At 40.4% G+C, this 22,847-nt stretch overlaps 1 protein-coding gene across 2 annotated transcripts in view; it reads right to left on the bottom strand.

Annotated features, from left to right (window-relative positions):
- Positions 1 to 551: 551 nt before the first annotated feature.
- Positions 552 to 22,847, bottom strand: part of kcnab1a (potassium voltage-gated channel subfamily A regulatory beta subunit 1a) — a 145,259-nt gene continuing 122,963 nt past the window's right edge. For both annotated transcript variants that reach the window (XM_061719116.1, XM_061719117.1), the window contains exons 4-14: positions 21,542 to 21,621; positions 19,462 to 19,506; positions 17,836 to 17,880; positions 16,909 to 16,952; positions 16,705 to 16,791; positions 12,623 to 12,708; positions 8,329 to 8,449; positions 7,974 to 8,068; positions 5,062 to 5,182; positions 2,126 to 2,214; positions 552 to 1,014 (exon numbers count right to left, since the gene is read on the bottom strand). In XM_061719116.1, coding sequence (XP_061575100.1) covers positions 925 to 1,014; positions 2,126 to 2,214; positions 5,062 to 5,182; positions 7,974 to 8,068; positions 8,329 to 8,449; positions 12,623 to 12,708; positions 16,705 to 16,791; positions 16,909 to 16,952; positions 17,836 to 17,880; positions 19,462 to 19,506; positions 21,542 to 21,621 — 903 coding nt within the window. In that variant the 3' untranslated portion in view covers positions 552 to 924. The remainder of the gene's footprint in view (positions 1,015 to 2,125; positions 2,215 to 5,061; positions 5,183 to 7,973; positions 8,069 to 8,328; positions 8,450 to 12,622; positions 12,709 to 16,704; positions 16,792 to 16,908; positions 16,953 to 17,835; positions 17,881 to 19,461; positions 19,507 to 21,541; positions 21,622 to 22,847) is intronic.

The raw sequence follows: 22,847 nt of genomic DNA, 5'->3' as shown, positions 1-22,847 counted from the left end.
GTTTTCAGCTGTGCTGCAGTGATTTTCATAAATAAAATACAGTATGTGTCCAGTATGAATCTTTATGCTCATTATTTGTGAGTTGGGGGGGTCTGGATTTTAAGTAATTAGGCTTAAGACTCCCGTGCTTGAGAAATTAGTCGGATAGATGGCTAATCAAGGTGCTCTTAAGGAAGGCACTTTAACTTTAATGGCACCTGCATTCAGCGCTGGTGCAGGTCTGATCAGCCAATTTCCCTTCAAATTGGAGAAAAATGGAAACAGTGGTGCAATTCTTACTATCTTGAAGTATTTGCCAGAAAGCCTTGGTCAAGTTTGTTTAGTGGTCAACATGGAAAACTCTGAAAAAGCTTCCAACTGGCCACTTCGGCTTTTCCTACAACCCTTCTATACGTGAAGTAAGTGTCAAGTTTGATGTATGAGAAAAACAACCTTAGTTGTAGCTGCTTCCCTTATTATCTAAATGAGGTGAACATTTCAGTTCAGTTATTTAAATATCAAAACAAGGTATCCATTTGGTTTAGTGTTTGTAATGATGTAAGCATTGTAAGCTCTGTAAGCTCTGAACTCCGACGTGGGTTTCTCTAAGCGCTGCATAGTTATATCTGCACAATGTTGCTAATGAGGATAACACTTTTTTCATGTTTTAATAACGTTTTGATTTACTTTTTGAGGATGCAAAAGTGTAAGCATTTCTTGGCTGAGCTGGATTACACCTGAGATGAACCTGATGGAGCTGATCAAAGCTGAAGTTGCAAACGGAAACGGTATGCGATGTGGACTTAGCAAGACTGTCAGTCAGGCTGATGTGGGCTGGAGGTTTATTGGACCTCAAGGAGAGAACCGTGGTCATGATGACTGGACAGGGGGGTCCAAGGTAGCAGTATGGTGAAACAGGAAGGAGCCGCTGACCTCCGTAGTCCACTAAGAGCGGTAGTCCTTCTTGCTGTATGGTCTGTTGCCCAGGATGTGGTCGACCTCTGACACTACATGAGAGGTCATCTTGGGAAGAACCTGGACAAAACAGAAAATCCCTGTGGCTGAAAGCAGGGGAATTATCACACGGAGGAAAAGAACAGAACAATTGTAATGGGGGGGGGATTAAATTGAGAAATCAATAGAAAATGGGAAGGTAAATCCATGGAGGCATATTTTTTCTGTCACCTGTGATTATCTGGGGCCTCATTTATAAAAGAGTGCGCAGGATTCATACTAAAAGTGCACGTAAAGCCAAAACCCGAAAACCCGGCGCAAAAAAAAATCCGGATTTATAAAACCGTGTGCACGCACACTTGCACGCAATGTTCGCTTTATAAATCACAGTCCACCTGGAAGGTTGCGCAGCTGAATTCGCCTCATATCCCGCCCTCTACACGCCCACTTCATACCATAAATGGGCAATGCAAAGTAGTATTTGCATATGAATGCGCCTGCTGAGCATGCGCAGCGGCTTCCTGCAGCCTGTTTGTGCGTCAGGATGAATGAGATGTGTCGAGCCACCGTGCCACTAAATTTCACGAAGACTGAGAACGAGATGTTGTGGATGAGGTGGAGGATTATTAAGAGTATGACATGAATCTGGCTTCATTTCACCACCTCACCGCCTGCGTCGCCAGTTCCCCATATCTTAAGTATGTTCCTACAGTCAGGGTCAGGGTTGCCGTAGGGATACGCACATTTTTCGGTTAGTTTTTTCTTTTTAAATCCCAACCTTTGCGTAGAAGGTGGCTTGCGCATCTTTCAAGCCCTGTTTTGTGCGCAAGCAAGCTTTATAAATGAGGCCCCTGGTTACGTTGTGTGTTGAGTTGTGAAAAAGTTGATTAAAAAAGTGATAGAAAAGGAGGAGATTTATCATGGAGAACAGAAAGAAAAGAAGTTGGAGTACTTGAATTCCAATGGCCAAGATAAGCATTTGTACTGAAAGGAAGATGAACAGCGTGGATCAATCTAGCTGTGCACAGTACCATCTGAGTTTAAAGATTATAATAATTACCCAGAATTCGTCATCATGTATCTTTAATGTGCATCATCCATCAAAGTGGAGACTGGTAGAGGATGAATATATGAATATGAGTGTGTGTGTGTGTGTGTGTGTGTGTGTGAGAGAGAGAGTGCATGTTTCTACCTGTATGGCTCCAAGGTTCTCTGTTAGCTGCTCAGGGTTGGATGTTCCCAAAAGGACTGAGCTCACTCCCTCATTTCTTAGACACCATGCTGAGGGAAATAACGGGCAGAAGTTGAAATAAAGTCTGCATCCATAGGCACACCAAACTTTTTATTGCCGTCTTTAAACAAACCACAACAAAAACTGAACATGGAGTGGATTGCCCTGGGTGTAGTAGTCTGAGCTGAGTTAGCAGCAAAAGTGTAAACCAGCTGCAGTCAAACATTATCCAACCCCCACTGCAAATTAGTTGTATTGGCAAAAATGTACAAACTAGCAGCTGTTTGCAATAAACAAAGTCAAACAAGAACAATTAAACAGCTCAACACAATATTACAAATGGTTTCTCCAAATTCAACACAAAATGCCACCTTTAATGACCAGTGCAGTCTCAAAATGATTCAACGCTTCATAACAAACATCTTTAGCACTCACTAGAGTGCCCTGTAGATTATATTAGGTTTTATTTTATTGCTCTTTTTTTTGTTTAAACTTAAAATCCTGCTTTTTATGTCTGTTTTAATCTCTTTGTAAATCACTGTGAATCACCTTGTTGTTGAATTGTGCTATAGAAATAAACTTGCCTTTTGCTGTTATGACCTGCTGCAAACGTGATGCATCGCCCGACACCAGCTTCTGGCAGCGTTCCTGGGGAGTCTTGGCCCATTCCTCATGGGCCAAGGCCTCCTGTTCACTAATGTTCTTCACTTTGACAAGATTTTCAGTGGGCTCCAAGTCAGGAATGGCCACTAATATCTTCCAGGGCTTCTTCTGAAACCAGTCCTTGGTGGACTGGAGGTAACTTGGGATCTTTGTCCTGGTGGAAGGTCGAAATAAATCCCAATATTCAGCTTCCTCACAGAGGGCATCAGCTTTTCTCCCAGGATTTCCTGATACATGGTTTCCAGTGCCGGAGGAAGCAAAGCCGCCCCAGAGCATCACAGAGCCACCACCATGCTTCACCATAGACAGGGTGTGTTCTTTCCAGCATACATGTATGCGCTGTTCTTCCTCCTCCAGACACACCGCTGATCCATAGGCCCAAATAGTTCCAGTTTTGTTTCATCGCTCCACAGAACAAAATCCCAGAACCTCTTTGGCTTATCTATATAGTTTTTAACAAATTTCCTTTGCTTATGGGTCAGTATTGGTGTACGTCGTGGAGCTCGGCCATGGAGCCCTTCACAGTTAGTGCGCACCTTCCTGTGGAAACTGAGACCTCAGTGTCTGCTGCCACCAAGTCTGGAGGTCTTTTGCAGTCAGTCGAGGGGTTTTGATTACCTGCCTCCTCAGGAATCTGGCAACAGCCGTTGATAGCTTCCTCTTTCTGCCACATCCAGGTAGGGCAGCCACTGTTCCTTTAACTTGCAAACTATGCTTCCAACTGTGTCTGGATGAACATTTAGTCCCTTCGCCATCTTGTTGTATCCTTTTCCTTTTTTGTGCAATGCAATGATCTCTGTGGATTATCCTCTTGACCTAGCCATATCTCTAACCATCAACCCTCAACAGACGTGGTATTTGAGGTGTTTTATCTCACTCACACCTGTTGCAACTAATGAAGAGCTTGACTGGGTGCATCAGGTGCGCTTAAAGGGAAAGTTCGGTTTTTTACAACCTGGACCTTATTTCTGGCATTTCTTATGGTTGTATACTCACCCAGAGGTGTTTGGTGTCATTTGGAGTCCTTCGGAAGATATTAGGAGTTTTTGTGCGAGCCGCTTATCCATATAATGGTAGCGATGGGGGCACCGCGGGGCACAGACGATGCAGCGTCTAAATAACACATGATTGCTGCGAAACTCGTTCATTTATTTTATGAATCACTAGATCTGCTTCCAGGACCTGTTGTAACATTGTGGCGCTGTCTGTGTATTAAACAAATCCGTTTGTAAACAAGACCTCTGAACTCATGACGTCATCGCGAGTGCGCGCACTCTGTCCTCCGTTCAGTGAGCTCTTCAGCCGTATACTCTGGCTCAAAACGGTAAGGACGTCCATCATATTCAAAGTCGTCGTCCACAACCTCAGAATTTGACAAATATTCAGACATGTTTCAAATAACTAACAGTAGCTAAAAGTAGCGAACTCCAGCTGTACACAGAGCTGTGTCTGGGATGCGCGCACAGAGATGACGTCATGAGTTCAGAGGTCTTGTTTACAAACTGATTTATTTGTTACACAGACAACCCCGGATGAAGACAACAGGTCCTGGAAGCAGATCTAGTGATTCATAAAAGAAATGAAGAGTTTCGCGGCAATCATGTGTTATTTAGACGCTGCATCGTCTGTGTCCCGCTGTGCCCCGTTCACTACCGTTATATGGAGAAGCGGCTCGCAAAAAACCCCTTAATATCTTCCGAAGGACTCCAAATGAGACCAAACACCTCTGGGTGAGTATACAACCATAAAAAATGCCAGAAATAAGGTCCAGGTTGTAAAAAACCGAAATTTCCCTTTAAGACCAGACATGATTTGCAAATGTTTGCGCTTAAGAGGGATGTTATTCAGAGTGTTGAATTAAAGTGTAATTAAAAGTGTCCTTTGTGTTGAATTTGGAGAAACTCCTTGTATTATTAGTTGTGTTGAGCTGTTTAATTGTTTTTGTTTGATTTGTTTATTGCAAATAGCTGCTAGTTTGTACATTTTTGCCAATATATCTAATTTGCAGTGGGGGTTGGATAATGTTGATTGCAACTATATTTCAATGGTGCAGTTCTTCCCTAAAGTAAATGAACAAGGTTTTGCAATTATGTGTAAGTCAGAATCTGGAGGAAAAACTGAGACGTTAAATATAAGAGGGTCATGAACTGGCCATATCTTACATTTACAGGCTCTGCTCTTACGTAATGAGTTGGCTCCGTAGCAGTATTAACCACAGGTGGGGAAAGTCTTACCGACGGCTAGTTGAGGCAGGGTACAGCTCAGCTTCTCTGCAATGTGGTTGAGCTCTTTCAGCTTTGCTTGCTGCTTCCTTCCGTCTTCACTCACTATTTTCTCCTTCAACCACTGATAGGACTGTCAGGAGAGCAGAGAAGACAGAGATTGAATTAGTGACCTGTGGAGGGGCAGGCCATGATGAGAGAGACAGGTGAAACACGTACAACTGCAGGGAGAGAAGTGAAGTTACTAGAGAAGAAAATTGAGGCTGTAAGAGCTGGTGAACAGTTAGCACTCAATACTTGTTGCATAATTAAAATTACTGCGACAAAGAGGACTTCATTTCGCCCTTTGTGTCAGTAAAGAAAACGTTGCATTGATGTTTTTCTTTCACATATATATTTAGGCCACATGCATACTCACTGGGATGGATTTAGGATGCATAACATGCTTGTGAAAGTTTTTATTTGTGTGAAATTGTACCCCTTTAACGGGTGCACACACCCCAGTAAAACCTAACACTGAAGCTTTAACAAGCTGCCAATGTGGGATCATTTAATGAACGTAACTGGGAATCCTTGTCTATATTTCATTAACATGATACTCTGCAGGAGAAATACAAGCTGAGGTGAGCACTGTGCTGTCGGGTTTCTGTCATGGTCCACATGGAGTTTGAGAATACTGCAGCATGATGAATGCTCCTCAACAGTTTTCTCTCCTGGAGCATACAGGTTGGTGTTAAAGCAGGAAGAGAGACATCAGTGATGATCTTGGTGATGCAATTGTTGCTACCCGTCAACGTGGGAACGTTTAAAGGGCCAGTTCCAGACAATTCAAGAGGGAGAAAGATTATTCACATCTGAAAAGACAGTTGCCAATCTTCCAAGGATTGGATGTCGGGACACATTCAAGGTCAGACTGTTTAATGGGGAGAAATTGTAGAAAAAAACAACAAAACAAAACAAAAACCCAGAACTACATCTTAGACTCTACAGACCTCAATTAGCATGTTCATAACATACAATTACAAAAAGACTGAAGAAGTAAGGCTTCTCTGGAGAGCTTATTAAGAGAGAGACTCCATCCGCACAAGCCAAAGGACTGCTGGAGCAACATCCTCTGGAAAGAGGAGACCCATATGGAATTGTTTGACCATAACACACAGCGCAACATCTGGTGAAAACTGACAGCAACACTGCTCAAAAACAGCACATCAGCACAAACCCCTCACAGCAACTGTCAAGCACAGTGATGGAGAGCTGCTCCAGGACCCGGGCAGCTTCCAGTCAGTTAGTCAACCATGAACTCGTCTGTACACCATAGTATTTTCAAATGCGAGGTCATCCGTCTGAAAAGCTACAACAGCCGGATAAAAATGGCAGGCACAGCAGCAGAACTGCAAGGGGATGATTGAGCAGGGAAAAAAGTTGTTGCGTTCCAATCGGCTGGTCAAAATCTGCACCTGAACCTCATTAAAATAATGACAGGAACTTCAGGAAAGTAAATGACAGCAAAAATCAACAAAGTGAAGCAAGGTTGTAAAGAAGGGTGGGCCAAACTTATGGAGCCAAATCAAGGCCAAAAGTTTTGCTAATTTGAAAATAAAATTTGAACCTGAAAATTCTTTTTTACAGTTTCAATTTTATTTTTTTCAGTATCAGATCTTTTTTTCAGTTTCAAATCTTTTTTTTCAGTTTCACATTTTTTTTTTCAGTTTCACTTCTTTTTTTTCAGGTTCAAATTTTTTTTTCAGGTTCAGACTTTTGGCCCGGATCTGACGTGGGGGGCGTGGCATCAACTGAGAGGGGCGTGGCATCATGAGTGACAGCAGAACAGAGAAGGCGGGGGATGTTCCTCAGTCATGTTGCCTTCAGGAAACGTAGGTTGCAGAAGTTATCAGTAGAAGTTTGATTCAACGCTGTATATACACCATATTCACGTGATTGGCAGTGGAAAAAACTGATATTAGTGACACATTTCTGTTTAAAAAGCTGTTTTAGACCGTACTTGGTAGTATGTGGAAGTGGGAAATGTCAAACTTTAAAGTGTGGCTGTTGAACTGTACACCTGTATAGTTTATTGCTTTTATACTGCGATTGGTGTCAAGTACGATCTAAAACAGCTTTTTAAACAGAAATATGTCACTAATATCAGTTTTTTCCACTGCCAATCACGTGAATATGGTGTATAGTGTTGAATCATACTTCTACTGATAACTTCGGCAACCTACGTTTCCTGAAGGCAACATGAGTGAGGAACGTCCCCAACCTTCTCTGTTCTGCTGTCACTCATGATGCCACGCCCCTCTCAGTTGATGCCACGCCCCCCACGCCAGATCCGGGCCAAAAGTCTGAACCTGAAAAAAAAAATTGAAACTGAAAAAAAAAAGAAATGAAACTGAAAAAAAAAGATGTGAAACTGAAAAAAAAGACGTGAAACTGAAAAAAAAAGATTTGAAACTGAAAAAAAGATTTGAAACTGAAATAAAAAGATTTGAAACTGAAAAAAAGATCTGATACTGAAAAAAATAAAATTGAAACTGTAAAAAATAATTTTCAGGTTCACATTTTATTTTCAAATTAGCAAAACTTTTGGCCTTGATTTGGCTCCATACACCTGAACCTCATCAAAATAATGACAGGAACTTCAGGAAAGTAAATGACGGCAAAAACCAACAAAGTGAAGCAAGGTTGTAAAGAAGGCTGGGCCAAACTCCCTCCCCGATGTGAGAATCTGATAACATCAAGCAGAAAGGATTACTTCAACTTTTTGCAGCATGCAGTCTCGAGAACCAATCCATCTATCTTACGTCTTAAAACAACCTCCAGCAACTTTACTAAACGAAGTGGATGAGTTACGGATCATTGCTTTGAGTGAGATCCTGCTGTGATTGATCAGGGGGGACAGATCCGACGACCCTGAGGCTTACCTTCATGGAGGCCCTGGAAGACTCGGGGATGCCGTTTTCATATTTCCCCGTAATGATGCCACACGCCAGCGGTGACCATGTCATTGCCCCAACTCCTGCCAACGCAGAAACGAAGGAAGTCCAACAGATGGGATTAAGATGAGATGTGTTACAGGAAGAAGTGTGAAATAGATGTGCCAGAGCAGCGCCAGTAGGAGAAGAGTAAAAGAGGAGAAGAGAGGCTCAGTGAACGATTAACTGACAATTTTGTATCAGAAAGGTATAATCAACAGGGATTAGGCTACAATTGTCTTTGAAAGAACAGATTAAAAAGGACATTTCATCATGTATGCACACTAAAATAAGGAATACTTGCCTATTTTATGGTAAAGTTCAGGCAGCTGCACCTCTACTTTCTCTCTCTGGAAGAGGTGGTACTCCGCCTGCTCACACACCGGAGGGATCAGATTAAACTGTCTTGCCACAGAATACGCCTCCTGGAGATTTAGCAGAGAGGAGGGGAACACGGAAACACTGTCACTGTGATGTAGGACGCTGAAGTTTGGCCTTGTTTTATTTCCACAAACTGGGCTGCCAAGTTTGTAGCATCACTGTCTCTTGAGTGATAAAAAAAAGAAAGAAAGAAAGCAGAGATAAAGCTTAAAATTAAAAAAGAAGAAAGTGTCCAAAACAGTCAGATGAGCGTCATGGACAGGGATGAGATAAACTCAGGGTTCGTGTGAGCAAAGCTGACAGTCGCACAAACTTATATGCGATATCAGAACTCTCTAAGGGATCATATTCACATCTACGTTCATACCTTTATGTTATTTTGTTGTGTTTTCTAAGAAGAGGTCCAGTAATATAAAGCAAAGAACCACGGCTATTCTTCACCAAGATCTAACTGCAAATGTAAGCCCATCGTAGCCGTGCGTGCAGCCGCACATGAACACCGTCCCGTCGCCCGTCACGTACACTTAGAAGCGTTCGCCCCCCTCTTCTTTACTGATCCCATCTAAATTACAGAGCTTTCATCCGGGCTGGTGTTCCTTTAAGATATCTGCTCCACTTCACCGAGATTACAGAGAGAAGACCTCAGCACGTCTGTGTTTAGAGAGAGTGGGAGAGAAGACGGGTGCCACGTCTCTCACTGTCACTCAGGACGTGCTTTCTTTAATAAGGTTGTGCTGTGTGGAAATACTCGTTACTGTGGCGATAGCTGAAACAGGAGTTGGATTGTTTGTGAAAATCCATTATACCTTCAAATGTTTTTTTCTAGTTGCCTTACTTCTTCATCTTCTCCTGCTCTCACCTTTTTATAGCCTTCCACACCCACAAACAATTACATGTCAGTTATTACATCTCTCCTTTAACTCAAATATGGACAGTCTGTTTTAATCAAGGTTTAATAGTGCGTTTATCCCAAATATTGCACACCCTTACATTTACAGCAGAAATAACCACTGAGCAGTAAACTTGTTGAAGCTGTGTTAAAGACTAAACATGTCTTGTTAAGAATACTTTAAGAGCTAATTTTAGAAACGTCATGGTAATGCTGTATTTATAATATGGTCTGTAAAAAATACTCATGAGGCACCACTTTATTGAAAGTACATGGACATGAAACTCATTGGAGAAATCTAATTCATACTGTGTGTGTGCAAACTTAAGATACTAGATTAATTAAAAAAACAAAAACATTGGTTGACCAGCTATTCATGGGTATCAGTCACGTGACATTTTTTGTTGTCAGCGCCATCTTGAGGACCGACCGGGGACCTTCACGTCGCGCAGCCAATATGACGTCTCACCTAATAACTCACTTAACTCCCGAAGAACAGCAACGGTATCTACAGAAAATTGACACTTTAGGTTTCGATCCGTATATAATATCTAATCAATTACTGACTCCACTCCAGTCTGCCAAAAACCTGCCAAATTTGTCTTTTGCGGACATATATATCTACCTGGTCCACAATCTTTCTCCATACACCGGCGAAGCTCTCAAAGCTTTTAAAAGTACCGAAGCTTACCGACAGCCAACCATGCAACTGAAATGCTCTGTACATCACATCAGTCACACATCAGCCAACATGTACATGCAAGTAAATATAAATATAACCTACAGGTGAAGGTCAGAAAATTAGAATATGGTGTAAAAGTTAATTTATTTCAATAATTCAACTTACAAGGTGAAACTAATATATTACATAGTCTCATTACATGCAAAGCAAGATATATTAAGCCTTTATCTGTTATCATTATGATGATTGAATTGTTTAATGATTTAATAAAATATTCTAATTTTTTGAGATTTTTTATTTTGGCTTTTCATAAACTGTGTTCCGTGTTGGTTCAATACGGAACGCAACTTTTAATTCCCGTAACTATTCTGTATTTCAAGGGAAGGGTGGCGAGCCTGGTTATTTACCCGAAACAAAGTGCTCACTGCAAAGTCTGGAGTGCTCTGTAGGAGTCCAGAGGTCCCTCCTGATAGCAGCAATCCATTTCTCTCGACGCTCAGTGTTTTTGGGGACATTATAAAAGGTCAATCCCGTTTTTTTAGACTTATTGTTGTCGCATCCCAAGGCACAACAGATAGACGGCATGTTGCAAGTCGGTCCTCAAGATGGCGCTGCAAGTACTGTGTGACGTCACATGATATCGATGAATAGGAGAGAAATGTGGTTGAAAGAAAGGCGTGGCTGACTGCCATGAATGCTGGGCAGCAGATGGTGGCGGGATGTACACCGGTGCAAAAATAACACAAGCAAAGGTGAATTATTTTTTAAATAATACATAGTGAAGCTACAGCTCAAAATCCCAAGTGAGTCGATGCTCCTTCGCAGCAACCTCTCTGCAGTAACTGTTCTGCTCCTGCTCGGTGTTAGGGGAGGGAGCATCGGCACCGTCGCTACAGGGAGGGAGTGACTCCGGGACACCAGAGATCACCGTTAAGTGGAACTAACCAAACAAAATGCTGGCAAAAGGAGGCTCCCACCTGAAAACCCCTGAGAAACGGCAGGTATTGCTGCTCACAGATATACAGTATAGTTTATACCTGTATAGAGCACAAGTTTCTTGTGTTTATTTTAACCTTCAAAATCCTCCGCTTAGTTTCTTGTGGTGATGGGTCGGACTACGGGCAGGCCAGCCGTGCCTTTGTAATGTTTTCAGAATATCATTTTATATGGTCCCTGTTAAATCTTTATGGACATTATTGCTACCGTAGCAGAAGTGTAAAACAGCTTCGCCGAGGGCTCTGGTACAACCTCACGTCATCACTTGCCCATGTGGTAATTGCAGGGTGAAGAGATCATTAGCTATTGCAGAATAATGGTTGTTATGAGTCCCATCTGAGGGACCAGAGCTCAGGGAGTGTGGTTTATGTGTGCACCTTTGCCACCAACATACTGAAATTCATCCAGAATTGTTTGACATTGTGCACTTTAAAATGACACAAATCTCCTTGGGTCTTTCTTGGAAGTGTTTGAACGTTACAATAATTGTCCTCAGTTCACAGAGTGGAGGTCCTCAGCCAGCTTTGCGTAAGAAATTCATAATTAATACACTATTTTACTTTTCCATATTTTCCAGCCTCTCTGATGTTGTGGAAGGTTGTTAGTGACATGGATGTGGGAATAAATCCATGTGTTGGAGTCAACTGATTATATTGCATTTGTGATAATTCCACTGTGCCTTTATGAGATTTCCATTTTTTCTCCCAGTGACCTCACTTTTATCTTGTGAATTGAGAGATAAAGTGGCTTAAATTTCTTTCTGCTGCTTCTCCATTTTGCTCTTGTCCTACATCCTCAAAGTGTCCTTTTCAGCTCATCTGGATTTTGGCGCTGATATCAGGCATTACTAAGACTTTGCAGAGGTTAATCACTCATGTAAACAACGTTTCCACTGTGATCTTTACTTGTCATAACATGTTCAAAAAGTGCCAGAGGTCGGAGCAGAAATCCCTTCAGCTGCACAGCATGCAAACTGGCATGAGAAGGGTTTCAATGAAGAAAAATCTCAAGAAGATACATACACAGAGGCTTAAGCCCTTCCCTCAATCTCTTTGACTAACCTTTCTGTCTCCACACTGTCAATAAAGGCCACTAGAGCCACAAAAAGATCATTCTCAGATGAAACACATCCTTGGTCAAACGTTGACGCTCTGAGCTCTGGGTTCCACATATTAACGCAGAGGGGACACCTTGGAAGACTTATCAAAATGCAGGGTGGTCCCTTAACACCTGGATGAGACTGTAACCAACTTGTATTTGTCAGTAACGCCCCTCCCGAGTAAGGCTTAGCAGAGGACAGACGAGTTTCTTCTACCATGTGCCTCACAGTAAAGAAGGTGTATTTATTCAAAAAGCTAAGATAAACATAACATTAATTTGTAATGGTTCCATTCAGGTTGGTAACTCCTAGAAAGTAATACATTTTATTCCTCCACCATTCCTCAGATCCCAATCTGGTCAGTTTTATTTATCACTATGGCCGGAGGGATAATAAAGTACGTCACTCTCCTGAAGAGCTACCCAGTCTGTTAAAATTCAACAAGGACTCCTTACGAGAGTCCTTTACACATTTGGTATTTTTTCAGTCTTTTCACTTCTTCCACAAGCAATTACATGCAGAAATGACAGTAGGAGCTCCGTGCTGCTTACCATGATCTCCATGGCCGTCCACCGTGATGTTCCCCAGTACATTGCCATACCTTGGTTTATGACATAGGTCATAGCTCGAACAATCTCTGTAGAGAAGGCACAGTCCCCAGTCACGTCAATCAACACGGTTAACACTGAAAAATATCTTGATTTATTCCATCATATACAATCCCATTAATAGATAAAACAGAATATACAATAACTGCAGAATACCAATGATAAACATTTTAGTTTATGGTTTGGAGACGTTGTCAGAGACAGTGAATCACAACTCGTTCAAAATACACTGAACAAAAATATGGAAAATAACAGCTGTGTAGCAAGGTTTGTTATTTCCATCTGCTGTTTGTTTGTTTTTTTATTTATTGTGCAACTTTATATTCCCTACAAAAGTTGGGGCTAGGAGAGGAGAACAAAGGCACACATTGAGAATGAGCTCCTCGCCTGCAGACAAACATCATTCTTGATCAGTAACCGAGCTGCATGAAGAAAAACCTAAACCCTGATGACTAAAACCCAAGTCAAACAAGGAAAAATAAAAATAAACAAAAATGCTAAAGCATGTGTTTAGTTTGCATGCAGGTTTTCCACTTGAAAAGAAGTGAAAACTGGCTGGAAACAAGGACAACAAAGCTGTAAAGCAGAAGTCTGAGGTAATTGCTGCCCTCTAAAACCACATCTGAAGGGCTCCAGTTTTGCTGAAGTGATAAGAAAATGAAGGCCACCCACTTCCTCAAGTGTCTCTTACCTGCTGATGGCTCATCGCCACTGTCCCCGACAACTCTGGAGACACACTAACAAGCTCACATACTAAAGCCCCTCTAATCACATCCCAGATACTACATTTTGAAGGCCGCGATTAGCTCCAGCTGACGGAGCGAGCCAACGGCAGACGGAGCCAACAAAAACTCAGATTAGGCCCGTCATTAAAGTAATTCATCATCACCGCGCGCTCTCTCTAATTATAGTACCATTTCTCACTGTGGTTGGACTGGGTTTTTCTTTATACTCAATATAACTGGTTTATGGGAATACAACCAGATGATGTGAAATAGGAATGTGAAAGAAAAAACTATCAGAAACTTAAAAGGATAAGAAAACTATGACGAGGATACAAGAAAAATGGGTAAACTTTATTAGCACAAAAAAAAAACCTATACAACTTCAAGGGATCCAAAAGGATGGCAGCCTTTTGTTTCTCCTTCAGCCTGACAAGTAATAATTAACAGCATCGTTATTCAACACCATCCTGCCACGGGAAATAACATGCTATAGAAAAGTAAACAATTCAATTCTACCCCACTCTTCCTCTCCATCTCCAGTCCTACCCTCCCTTTTCTCAACGTGTGCTCACATTTAAATGCAACCTGTCACTATCCCCAGCTAATGAAGGAAAAACTAGTTTGAGAACGGCAAGACGGCAACACTAACAGTTAATTAAAAGAAAACAGGAAATAAGCAGCGGGGGTTCTTGCAAAAAGAGTGTGACGTTTCAAATTGATTAACGGGAAAGGGATAAAATAGGGAAGTATTCCTCTACAGCTTAAATCAGATTCCACACAATTACAATAAATCATGAAACAGAACCCAATTGTTTGGTCCGTGTGCAACTGATTTCCCTCAGCACCATTAGTTATATACAACTGTGATGTTACTGCAAAAATATCCTCTCAACCACAACATGACTGCTTCTAACATCCGTCCAGTACTGGAAGTATAAGGCAGACGACAAAAATGATTTCTTAAAGTTTACTGTTATATCATCTGGATGATCTGGCTGAAGAATGCAAGATTAGGATGAGGCTACCCAACGGAGGGAGATGACGTCGTGCATGCAGATCATGGCTTCTGGGTATTACTTTGAGATGTAACTGCACCCTCAACACTGACACAGACCTCGTCCCAACACACCCTTTCATGGCAACTACTGTATATTCCCAGCTGTCAACAACCTCATTTTGATGCAGAACGGCTGCTGAGGAACCAAAGCCCTTCTAACATGCATGTCAGTAACTTGTTGTTCACGGTTTGTAACGATTGCCCAGCACACTTTATCTGTGAATGAGACGTTCTACAGCAATAAGTCCAGGCTCATATAGCTCGTTCAGAATAACAGGATTTAAACACCATCTCCGCGTATGCCTTTCCCTGATATTAAAAATGCTCTATTGAATTTCAAGCCAATATTTTTGGATTTATTATTATTATTTTGCTTGTTTCAGTTGGTAGGGTTGTGTTTTTTTATGTGCTTTCAGTCTCATGAATCAAGGTGCAAATGTTTGCAAAACCGCCAGGGTGAGAGATTCAAGGCTGCATTGTAGGTGCTTAATCTGGATTTTTCCTGTTTGACAGAGCTGCTTTTACTCTTCTTTCAAACCATGTTTTCTGTCCAAAATGTCTGCTCAAGTGTGTCTCGTATCCTTAAGATGCAGCTGGACTGGTGAATCCTGACCTGCATGGTGACCTGTGTTGTGCCATGTGTTTGTGTTGTCTAGTTTCTCTGATGCAAAGGTCTGTGCAAACCTTTCTTACTGCAATGAACTGCAATGCTGCTCATTTTCAGGGAAGAGTCTCATGCCAAAACTCCTGGCAGGATTGTCTGAGAAAAAAAACACTACGGTACTTTAATTCAAAGCTTTTTCAAACCATTTATTTTGCGTCAATTGCTGCTTAACATTAAAGTAAACTTGTAATAGACTCTACATAAATAAAATTGAATTGAAAGGAAAAAATATATGTTGAAATTGGAACATTATGCCTGAATATAAATGATAACCTGCTGAACTCTGCACACATCACAATTTTAAACAAAAGGAAGTGTTCGGAGGTGGTGCATCGTTTGTTTTTCAATTTCTAAATGGTTGGGTGAAACCTGTAGTGTAGAGTGTGCGTGTGTGTTGGCGCTGTGCTGACATCAGTTGTGCAGTTAGTCTGCATGCAGCAAGTTGTTTAGAAGAGCTGCAATATATTCAGCTCAGAAGATCATCTCTAGATCTGCAGGATCCATCGAAGACAAGAAAAGGAACTGCAGTAACTGGAACTTCACTAAACCTGTGATTGTGACTACTCATGAAGTATTTATTGATCTGGAAGCAACATGCAAGAATATAACACACAACAGAATTGAAGAATTTAAATAAAATAATTTATCTTAATGTGGTTTTGAGTGGTTTGAGTGTGCATGTCTTCAGCTCTTCAATAATACATTGGTATTTAAAATAATATGTGTAGTTTATATCAATTTCAATAACCCATCACCTTGAAAAACTGAATTTCACAGTTGCAGCGGTTCAGTTCTCATTAACTATTCAACATGAATAATAAAATATACCCTGTGGACGCAAATGTGTGCAGCTAGAATTTGAATCCCATGTTGCTTAAAAATCATTTATACAAACCGCTGATCATGTTCGCGGCCTGTGGACAAACATTTGGCCTTGACATGGGGTTTTTAATTTCACAGACAACACATCCAACAAAAAGCTGTAGAGATGTCATAAAAAAGGCTAAAGAAATAGGGGGGGGTATGTCACGGTGACAGTCTGCAAACGAATGACTGGGGTGTTCCTGGTAAGATCGAGACATGGCCAGTGGCTGGCAACCAGCTGGCAGCCAGTCTGAGTTCAGTCAGGTCTGATTAAAATCCCCAGGATGAGTCCAGTTGATATCATCTCATAACACGGCCGTGGATGCAGATGCAGCCAAAGGCCAGCCCGTTTACGACCGGCGGGAGTTTCTCACATCCACACACGAGCTGAGCCTGTCAGTTGCAAAAACAAACACTTCTACTTTGCTGCCGGCTTGTGTGACATTGTAGATGGTGCTGTTGTACTGTGCTGCATTTGCTCATTTCGGACTTTATTGCAAGGTTGTCTAAATGAATGAACAAAAAAGTTATCGTAAAATAAAACTCCTACGATTTTTTGTTAACTTGAGCTCTGTTATATCCTTAATCCTTTCATGACCGTACTCCCTTGCCACATCCAACATCTACATTAAGTGTAAAGTGTAAGAAACATTTGATTTGATTAGTCCTCTTTTTTAGTAGTAGTAAATCAATGAACATTGATAAGTTGACTCACCCTCCATGGGAGTATTACTGTCCGGGCGGTTGGCAAAAACTACATCCACATACTCCAACTGCATCCTTTGTAAAGAGCCTTTTAGACCTGAGAAACACAAGGTGTAGAAAACTAAAGAAAATGTTTAACAGAAAATCGTAGTTTGATCCAGTACTGGCTCAAAGCTGTGATCGCTTCTGTAGTAATAAAAGTCTGAAGCCTCACCTTCGATGATGTGTTTCCTCGACAGTCCTCTCTCCGTCTCGGCTCTGATAAAAAAGAAAGAAAGAAAGGAACTAAACTGTAGTCTATTGTTTTTTTTTTTGAAGAGTTTCTTTATTTCCAAGTTTTTGCTTTTGGTTGGTTTCGTTTGAAAGTGCTGAAGGAATAAAGTTGAATTGCGTTATGAGATTTCACCTCTCTTCATCTTTAACTCAGTTTTTAGTCTAAAAAACATGAATGTAAATAAATGAAAACTTTCTGCAGACTGTGAATCTCCCACTCAAGGCTACAGCAGGGAAATTATGAAGCAAAAAATGAACTGGATCTGACTGATATTTTTTGAATATTTTCGGACTAATCAGGTTTATCTCGTCAATCATGCACCGACTCCTCCAAATTATTTTTGAAGTTGTGCAGTTTCATGGTCTTGGTCAGTATAAATGTACCTCCAAATACATTCAAACACTGCAGGAGAGAGAGAGGACAGAAACGTCATCAGAGAAAGGAAAACTCAGCTAATGGGAAAACCATTTCATTTTTGTAGATTTTTCTTCTTTTTTAGTAACCTTTTTTTTTTTAACAGCAAACAGCTGTTCCTCTCCCTGTCGCCTTTAGAGCGGTTGTTCAAGTATTTCTGAACATTTGAAAGTGTGCATGTTTATGTTGTTAGCAAACTGTCCTCAAGATGTCCAAAGACACATTTAACCACAAGGATCAAACTGGAGCCACATATTCAGTTTAATGTCTCCTGTTGGCTGTGATGAACCAAGTACCAATAAGTACAAGTATTTAATAAAAGCAGGAAGAAGTGCTTTTTTAGAAGTGGTGTTCTTTTCTTCACTTTTCTTTTACTTAAACAATAAACTGAAAGAAAAGACTTGTAGATGTTTCAGTTCTGGAAAACTGTCTCATGTGTAGTCTCATACTTACTTTCCTCCCCAGTAAAGTTTAGTAGTAATGACCAAGCTTGACCGCCTAAAAATGTGGAGAAAAAGATTCAAATGATAAGAAAAGATGGTGAGTAACACACACTACATGAGACTGGTTGATTAAACTGTCCATTCAGACATAAGGAGACTCTAGTCTAACTTCTCTAAAAGTGAGGCATCTATAATCCTCGATTTATGCCAAGCATGTCTACTGTTAACGTGGCCAAATCCCTCCATGTTTAGGAAAAATACATAGATAAATAAATACAAATCTTTAGCTTTCTCTGTCAAATTAGGTATTTGAAGACGCAAACTTGCTGTTGCTTCAGTATGAGTCTGAAGTAGCCATCTAGTTAGATGAATCAGCACACGACAGGTGTGAATTGATATGCTGCATGAGAGCGTTCGGGGACAACATTTGGTGCTTGGTTACTGGAAATGAATTCCACACATATTCCTCAACACATCCCAACCACAAGTTAGCCCAGCAGATAATATTTCTGTCAGTTTCCCATTAAATGGTAAACTAACCAAACTGTTTCCATCGGTTCCGGCTTTGCTGATTAAATAATCACGATATGACGGCAGAGGACACGTCACATGTGACAAATCAATCCAGTCTCTCAGTTATTTATTCTGTTCAAAGCTGGGTGTCACATTATTATCCCACAAGTGGATTATCATCTTACCATGCCACCTGTTCCTTCCACCACTTATCAGTCTTCTCTCTGCACTCTCTTGAGAGCACTTGGTCTGAAATGTCGGGTCCGGTACGTCTTAACTGTACCCGCATCCAGACTCCCACTGGTGTCATTTAGTCAGGCCAGTGCATGACACCACTGCGGGCTGCATAATGATGCAGAGAGAAGTGGCCTGCAGCTAAATGTTTCCACTTTTAGAGCTGCTTCTGTGGCCAGAGACGTTGTTACAGAGACAGCCTCCATCGGCTCTTCCATTCACATCATTTCACATTATGTTCCATCATAAATGTGAAGTTTATTTAGAGTTTAATGTGATAAAAATAGAAAATGCATGCATGTGCTGTTTTCTGTTCCACATTTAAAAATGATAAATAGAGAAATGTGCCACATGTTGATTGGATGAAGGTCAAATTTAATAAGAAAAAGTGATTCCACCTTTTTTTAACCAATCAAAATATGTAACATCTGAATCTACAATATTTTCCTGAATCCGGAGATTTTGAGAACAAAAAGCTACACTTGCTGTGGATATGTGTTACATATGAACTTGCTTTATTGTTTGTGTAACTCTACCCTGCCTCATCAATAATAAAATAACTGGGCATTTTCAAGTCACTCCATAAAAGGAATATTTGAAATTGAAATGAAAATGCCTGCAGGACAATGCTCCCATAGTGACTATTTCACACGGCAGTGTTGCGATATGAGTGTCAGTCAGTGTGTGAACACAAATATGCGATTTAACAGCATTTGATGAAACCCTGAAAATGTAGTGATGTGCGTGAATATATCACATATAGTTTGAATAACAATGCCTGCTTGGAACACACACACCTTACCCAAGAACACGTGAGTCATCCCTTCAAATGTTTTTCTTTCAGATACAGAAGCACTGAAGCAATCACACACATGAACATCATCATTACCTCCAGCACTTCTTCTTGATGATGTTTCCCAGGATGATTTCGGCCCTGCAAGGCGACACAAATCAAGTGCCGCTATTAGATTCCAGTTGTAGTTATGATTCACTGTAAGTCATTGCCATTAAATCCAACGCTTGTGCAGACCCATTAAGTCATAAATGTGCAGTCAGATTGGACGAGCTCTTTGAGAAACAAAATGCAGCGGCTGATGAAAGAATTTTACTGTTTTCTGATGGTTGTTCGTTTTAGACCTAAAATTAACAAACACTTTACCATTTCTAAAAGCATAGTTTAAAACCGTGTCTTCTGAAGTTTTCCTTCACGAGTTGACACTCTTGGGTTAAACTGCAAAATCATGTGGGTTCTTTTTTATAATCCCCAAAAAAGTTATGAAAAGCCCGTTTCCTTTTACTTTTATTTGCCGATGTTAGTACATGTTTGGTCTCATCAACTTTGTTTAATCTAATATTCATTCTTGTGTTTAAAGAGTTCCAATAAAAAATTTAAACCAGTGTTAAAGCCTGTAAAAGTGCAAGGTGGCTGCCGTTGCTTTTTTGGTTTCAAAATTCTCCACAAATTCTCTCTTTCTGAAATTCAGGGACTGCAAACATTCCTGTCCACGGCCAGTGCCCTCTTCTTCTGCTCTGCACTGTGTGCAGCATGGGGTTTTACATAAGCTCAGTGGTCGGCAGAAATCAAGGCCTCAGTTGTTTTCACTCTCTATTCTTAGACACTTAAAAGTAAAGAAGGTGGCTTCTCCCAAAACCCACACTGGCATCTGGTTCCACTAGAGAGGATCCTAATAACTGATCTGTCTCATATCCCAACTTTGGAAACTCCAGGAAAAATGAGTAATCCTGCAGTCTGAGAAAAAAATGCTCTATTGGGATTGTAGGAAATCATGAGGCCTTTAACATATGATAGATCTTATTAACTCTATATAGATATAGAGATATACATTTCTATAGAGATATACATTTCTGAGACCTCTGAACCTCTGGGAGTGTTATTTTGTATGTCAGACATTTAAGGGTTCGGGGCTTCATTCTGTATGGGAGGAGATGGATTCCTAATTCTAATTTTGCCATAACAGGGAGTTAATGAAGAGAGGCTACGACAAAATATATAGAATAATGTCTAAAGAGAAACATGTTTTCTGCTAGTTCCTGCCTGAACATTCGCTGCAGGATTTTGAATAGAGAGCTATTTAGACATTCTGATGATAATAAATAATTAAAGTCCAGCGTATAAGTAATAAGTGCATAGAAAACTTTTCTGCATCCCTGCAAGATAGGATGCCCCTAATTATGACAATGTTAAATAAAGATAAATACAGATAGAAATAAAGATAGAAGTAAATGGAAGAATCGCTGCATTTTTCTTCTTCTTTTTCAATTATAATTTCCCATATCGTTCCTGATTTTTGTGATAGTTGATCGAATTGTGCACAATTTACTTTGTGAATATTTATAGATGCATGAAGGAAAACTGACCTTTTTCTGATCAAAATCCATCAGTTTTAGCAATAAAATGTTAACAGAAAAAGAAAAGAGTGAAAATGAAGCTGAACCAGTGGTCTCTAGCGGGACATCAACCATGGTGACATCGACATACAGGATCTCAGTATCTGAACCTCTTAAGGGTGGTGTATTGCTGTATTTCACTAATCTATTTATAATATGTGGGAGGACCGAGTCCATTTAGAAAGAACGAGTTTTGTGTCGTGTGCTTTTGGTCGCTGAAAATAAGAAAGACACCAAAGACGGAAGCACAGTGATTAAAATATATTATACTATTGCTTTTTGTTCATTTTTTAAACTTACTATAGAATTCGTTTAATATTATAATTATGATTGATTGGTCCTGTGGCCACTGAGAAGAATAAAAGTAAAGGGCTGAAATGTTCACCACTGAGAGGCAATCTTCCTCTAAGAGGGCAAAGGCGGATTTAATGAGATGATTCACAATATAGGCATTATCCAAAAATTACCATTCCCAGTGGGGCGAAGCCCTGGAAATGAGGAGGGGGTCAGGCAAATTAAACTGTTGTGGTTTTGGCTATGCTGGCTATCATATTACCCACCTGCCACCTGCGTAGACCTCAGCCGTGTCGAACAAGTTGACTCCACTCTCGTACGCGATGGTCATTAGCTGCTCCGCAACCTGGCAAGTGATCAAGTCATTTAAACAAATAACCACAGAGGAGTAACAGAGGATATTAAAAGATTTAAATGCACTTTTGTTCTTGCTTTCTACTTTTTAAAACTTAAAAATCCTTTTTACATCCTTACATCTTAACTTTGAATATATTCATAATGATTATGTGAAGTGCAGCCTTACTATATCTAAGTATATTTGCTAATATTCCTTAGCTGGGTATGAATATCATTTAACTGCAAGTCATTTTATACAAAATACTCGAGACAGTGACTTTATTATAAAGACACAAAAGACCAGAACAGCAGCATCTCAACATTGCAGTGTAGTAAAGAGAACAAACACAGTCAGTATGTAACTGATTAAAAAACATTCATAAAAAACAAATTAAGATATAATACTGTTATCTAATATGACTGGCAGTAAACTTTTAAAGTAACAATCTGAATTTTGCATCTACCTTTCACTCAGACTGGCCTGTTCAGGTAATCTGATTTCAGTTCTTGTGCTTATTCGTGATACATTTTCATGCACACAGCTTTCTGTGACTATCTGTGCACAGAGACTGTCACCCGCGTATCGTCTTCAACCAAGATTATTACGACCAGCTCTTGATGCACCTTGTGTGGAACAGCTTTACCTGAATCTCTGGGATCAGAGAGAAATGAGTTGACTCCATAATGTGCAGCAATATAGCTTCTTTCGTATTTTCATAACTTGGGCTTTCTCTAAATGTCTTTTCTCTCTTTAAAAAAAAAATGTTTTTGTAAAACTTGCTGAAAGACAATCAGAATGCAGCCGTCAGTTTTACAGCAGACATCTGATCTTATCTGCTACCCCTGCTCGTTTTGAAAGCTGCGGCATCTATTTTCATTTGCAACAGTAAACACTTTTCACACACTAGAAGGTTGTGAATAAAAATGTCATTTTCTCTGATGCACTTCTATATTTTGACATGATTGACCCCCCCCCCCCCCCAAACAAAAAAAAACAACAGCAGACCGGCAGAGGTTCATAACCTTGAAATAATAAAGGTTATGGAAAAGCAGTAAAAAAAAAAACTATTGCTCAGCTGGTTTGACTGGCATCATCAAACGACAGATTTCCTGTAAGAGCTTGTGTCGGTGTCTCCAAATAACTGCTCTATTTATAAAGTACAGTACTTTAACAGTGAACCTAGTGTAAGTGTTGCACAGCAAGTTGATAAAAGATATGCAAATAAAACATGATTA

The sequence above is a fragment of the Cololabis saira genome, chromosome 4 (assembly GCF_033807715.1).
Source record: "Cololabis saira isolate AMF1-May2022 chromosome 4, fColSai1.1, whole genome shotgun sequence".
Taxonomy (NCBI): domain Eukaryota; kingdom Metazoa; phylum Chordata; class Actinopteri; order Beloniformes; family Belonidae; genus Cololabis; species Cololabis saira.
The sequence above is the reverse complement of the archived record's forward strand: the minus strand, read 5'-3'. Positions and strand labels throughout refer to the sequence as shown.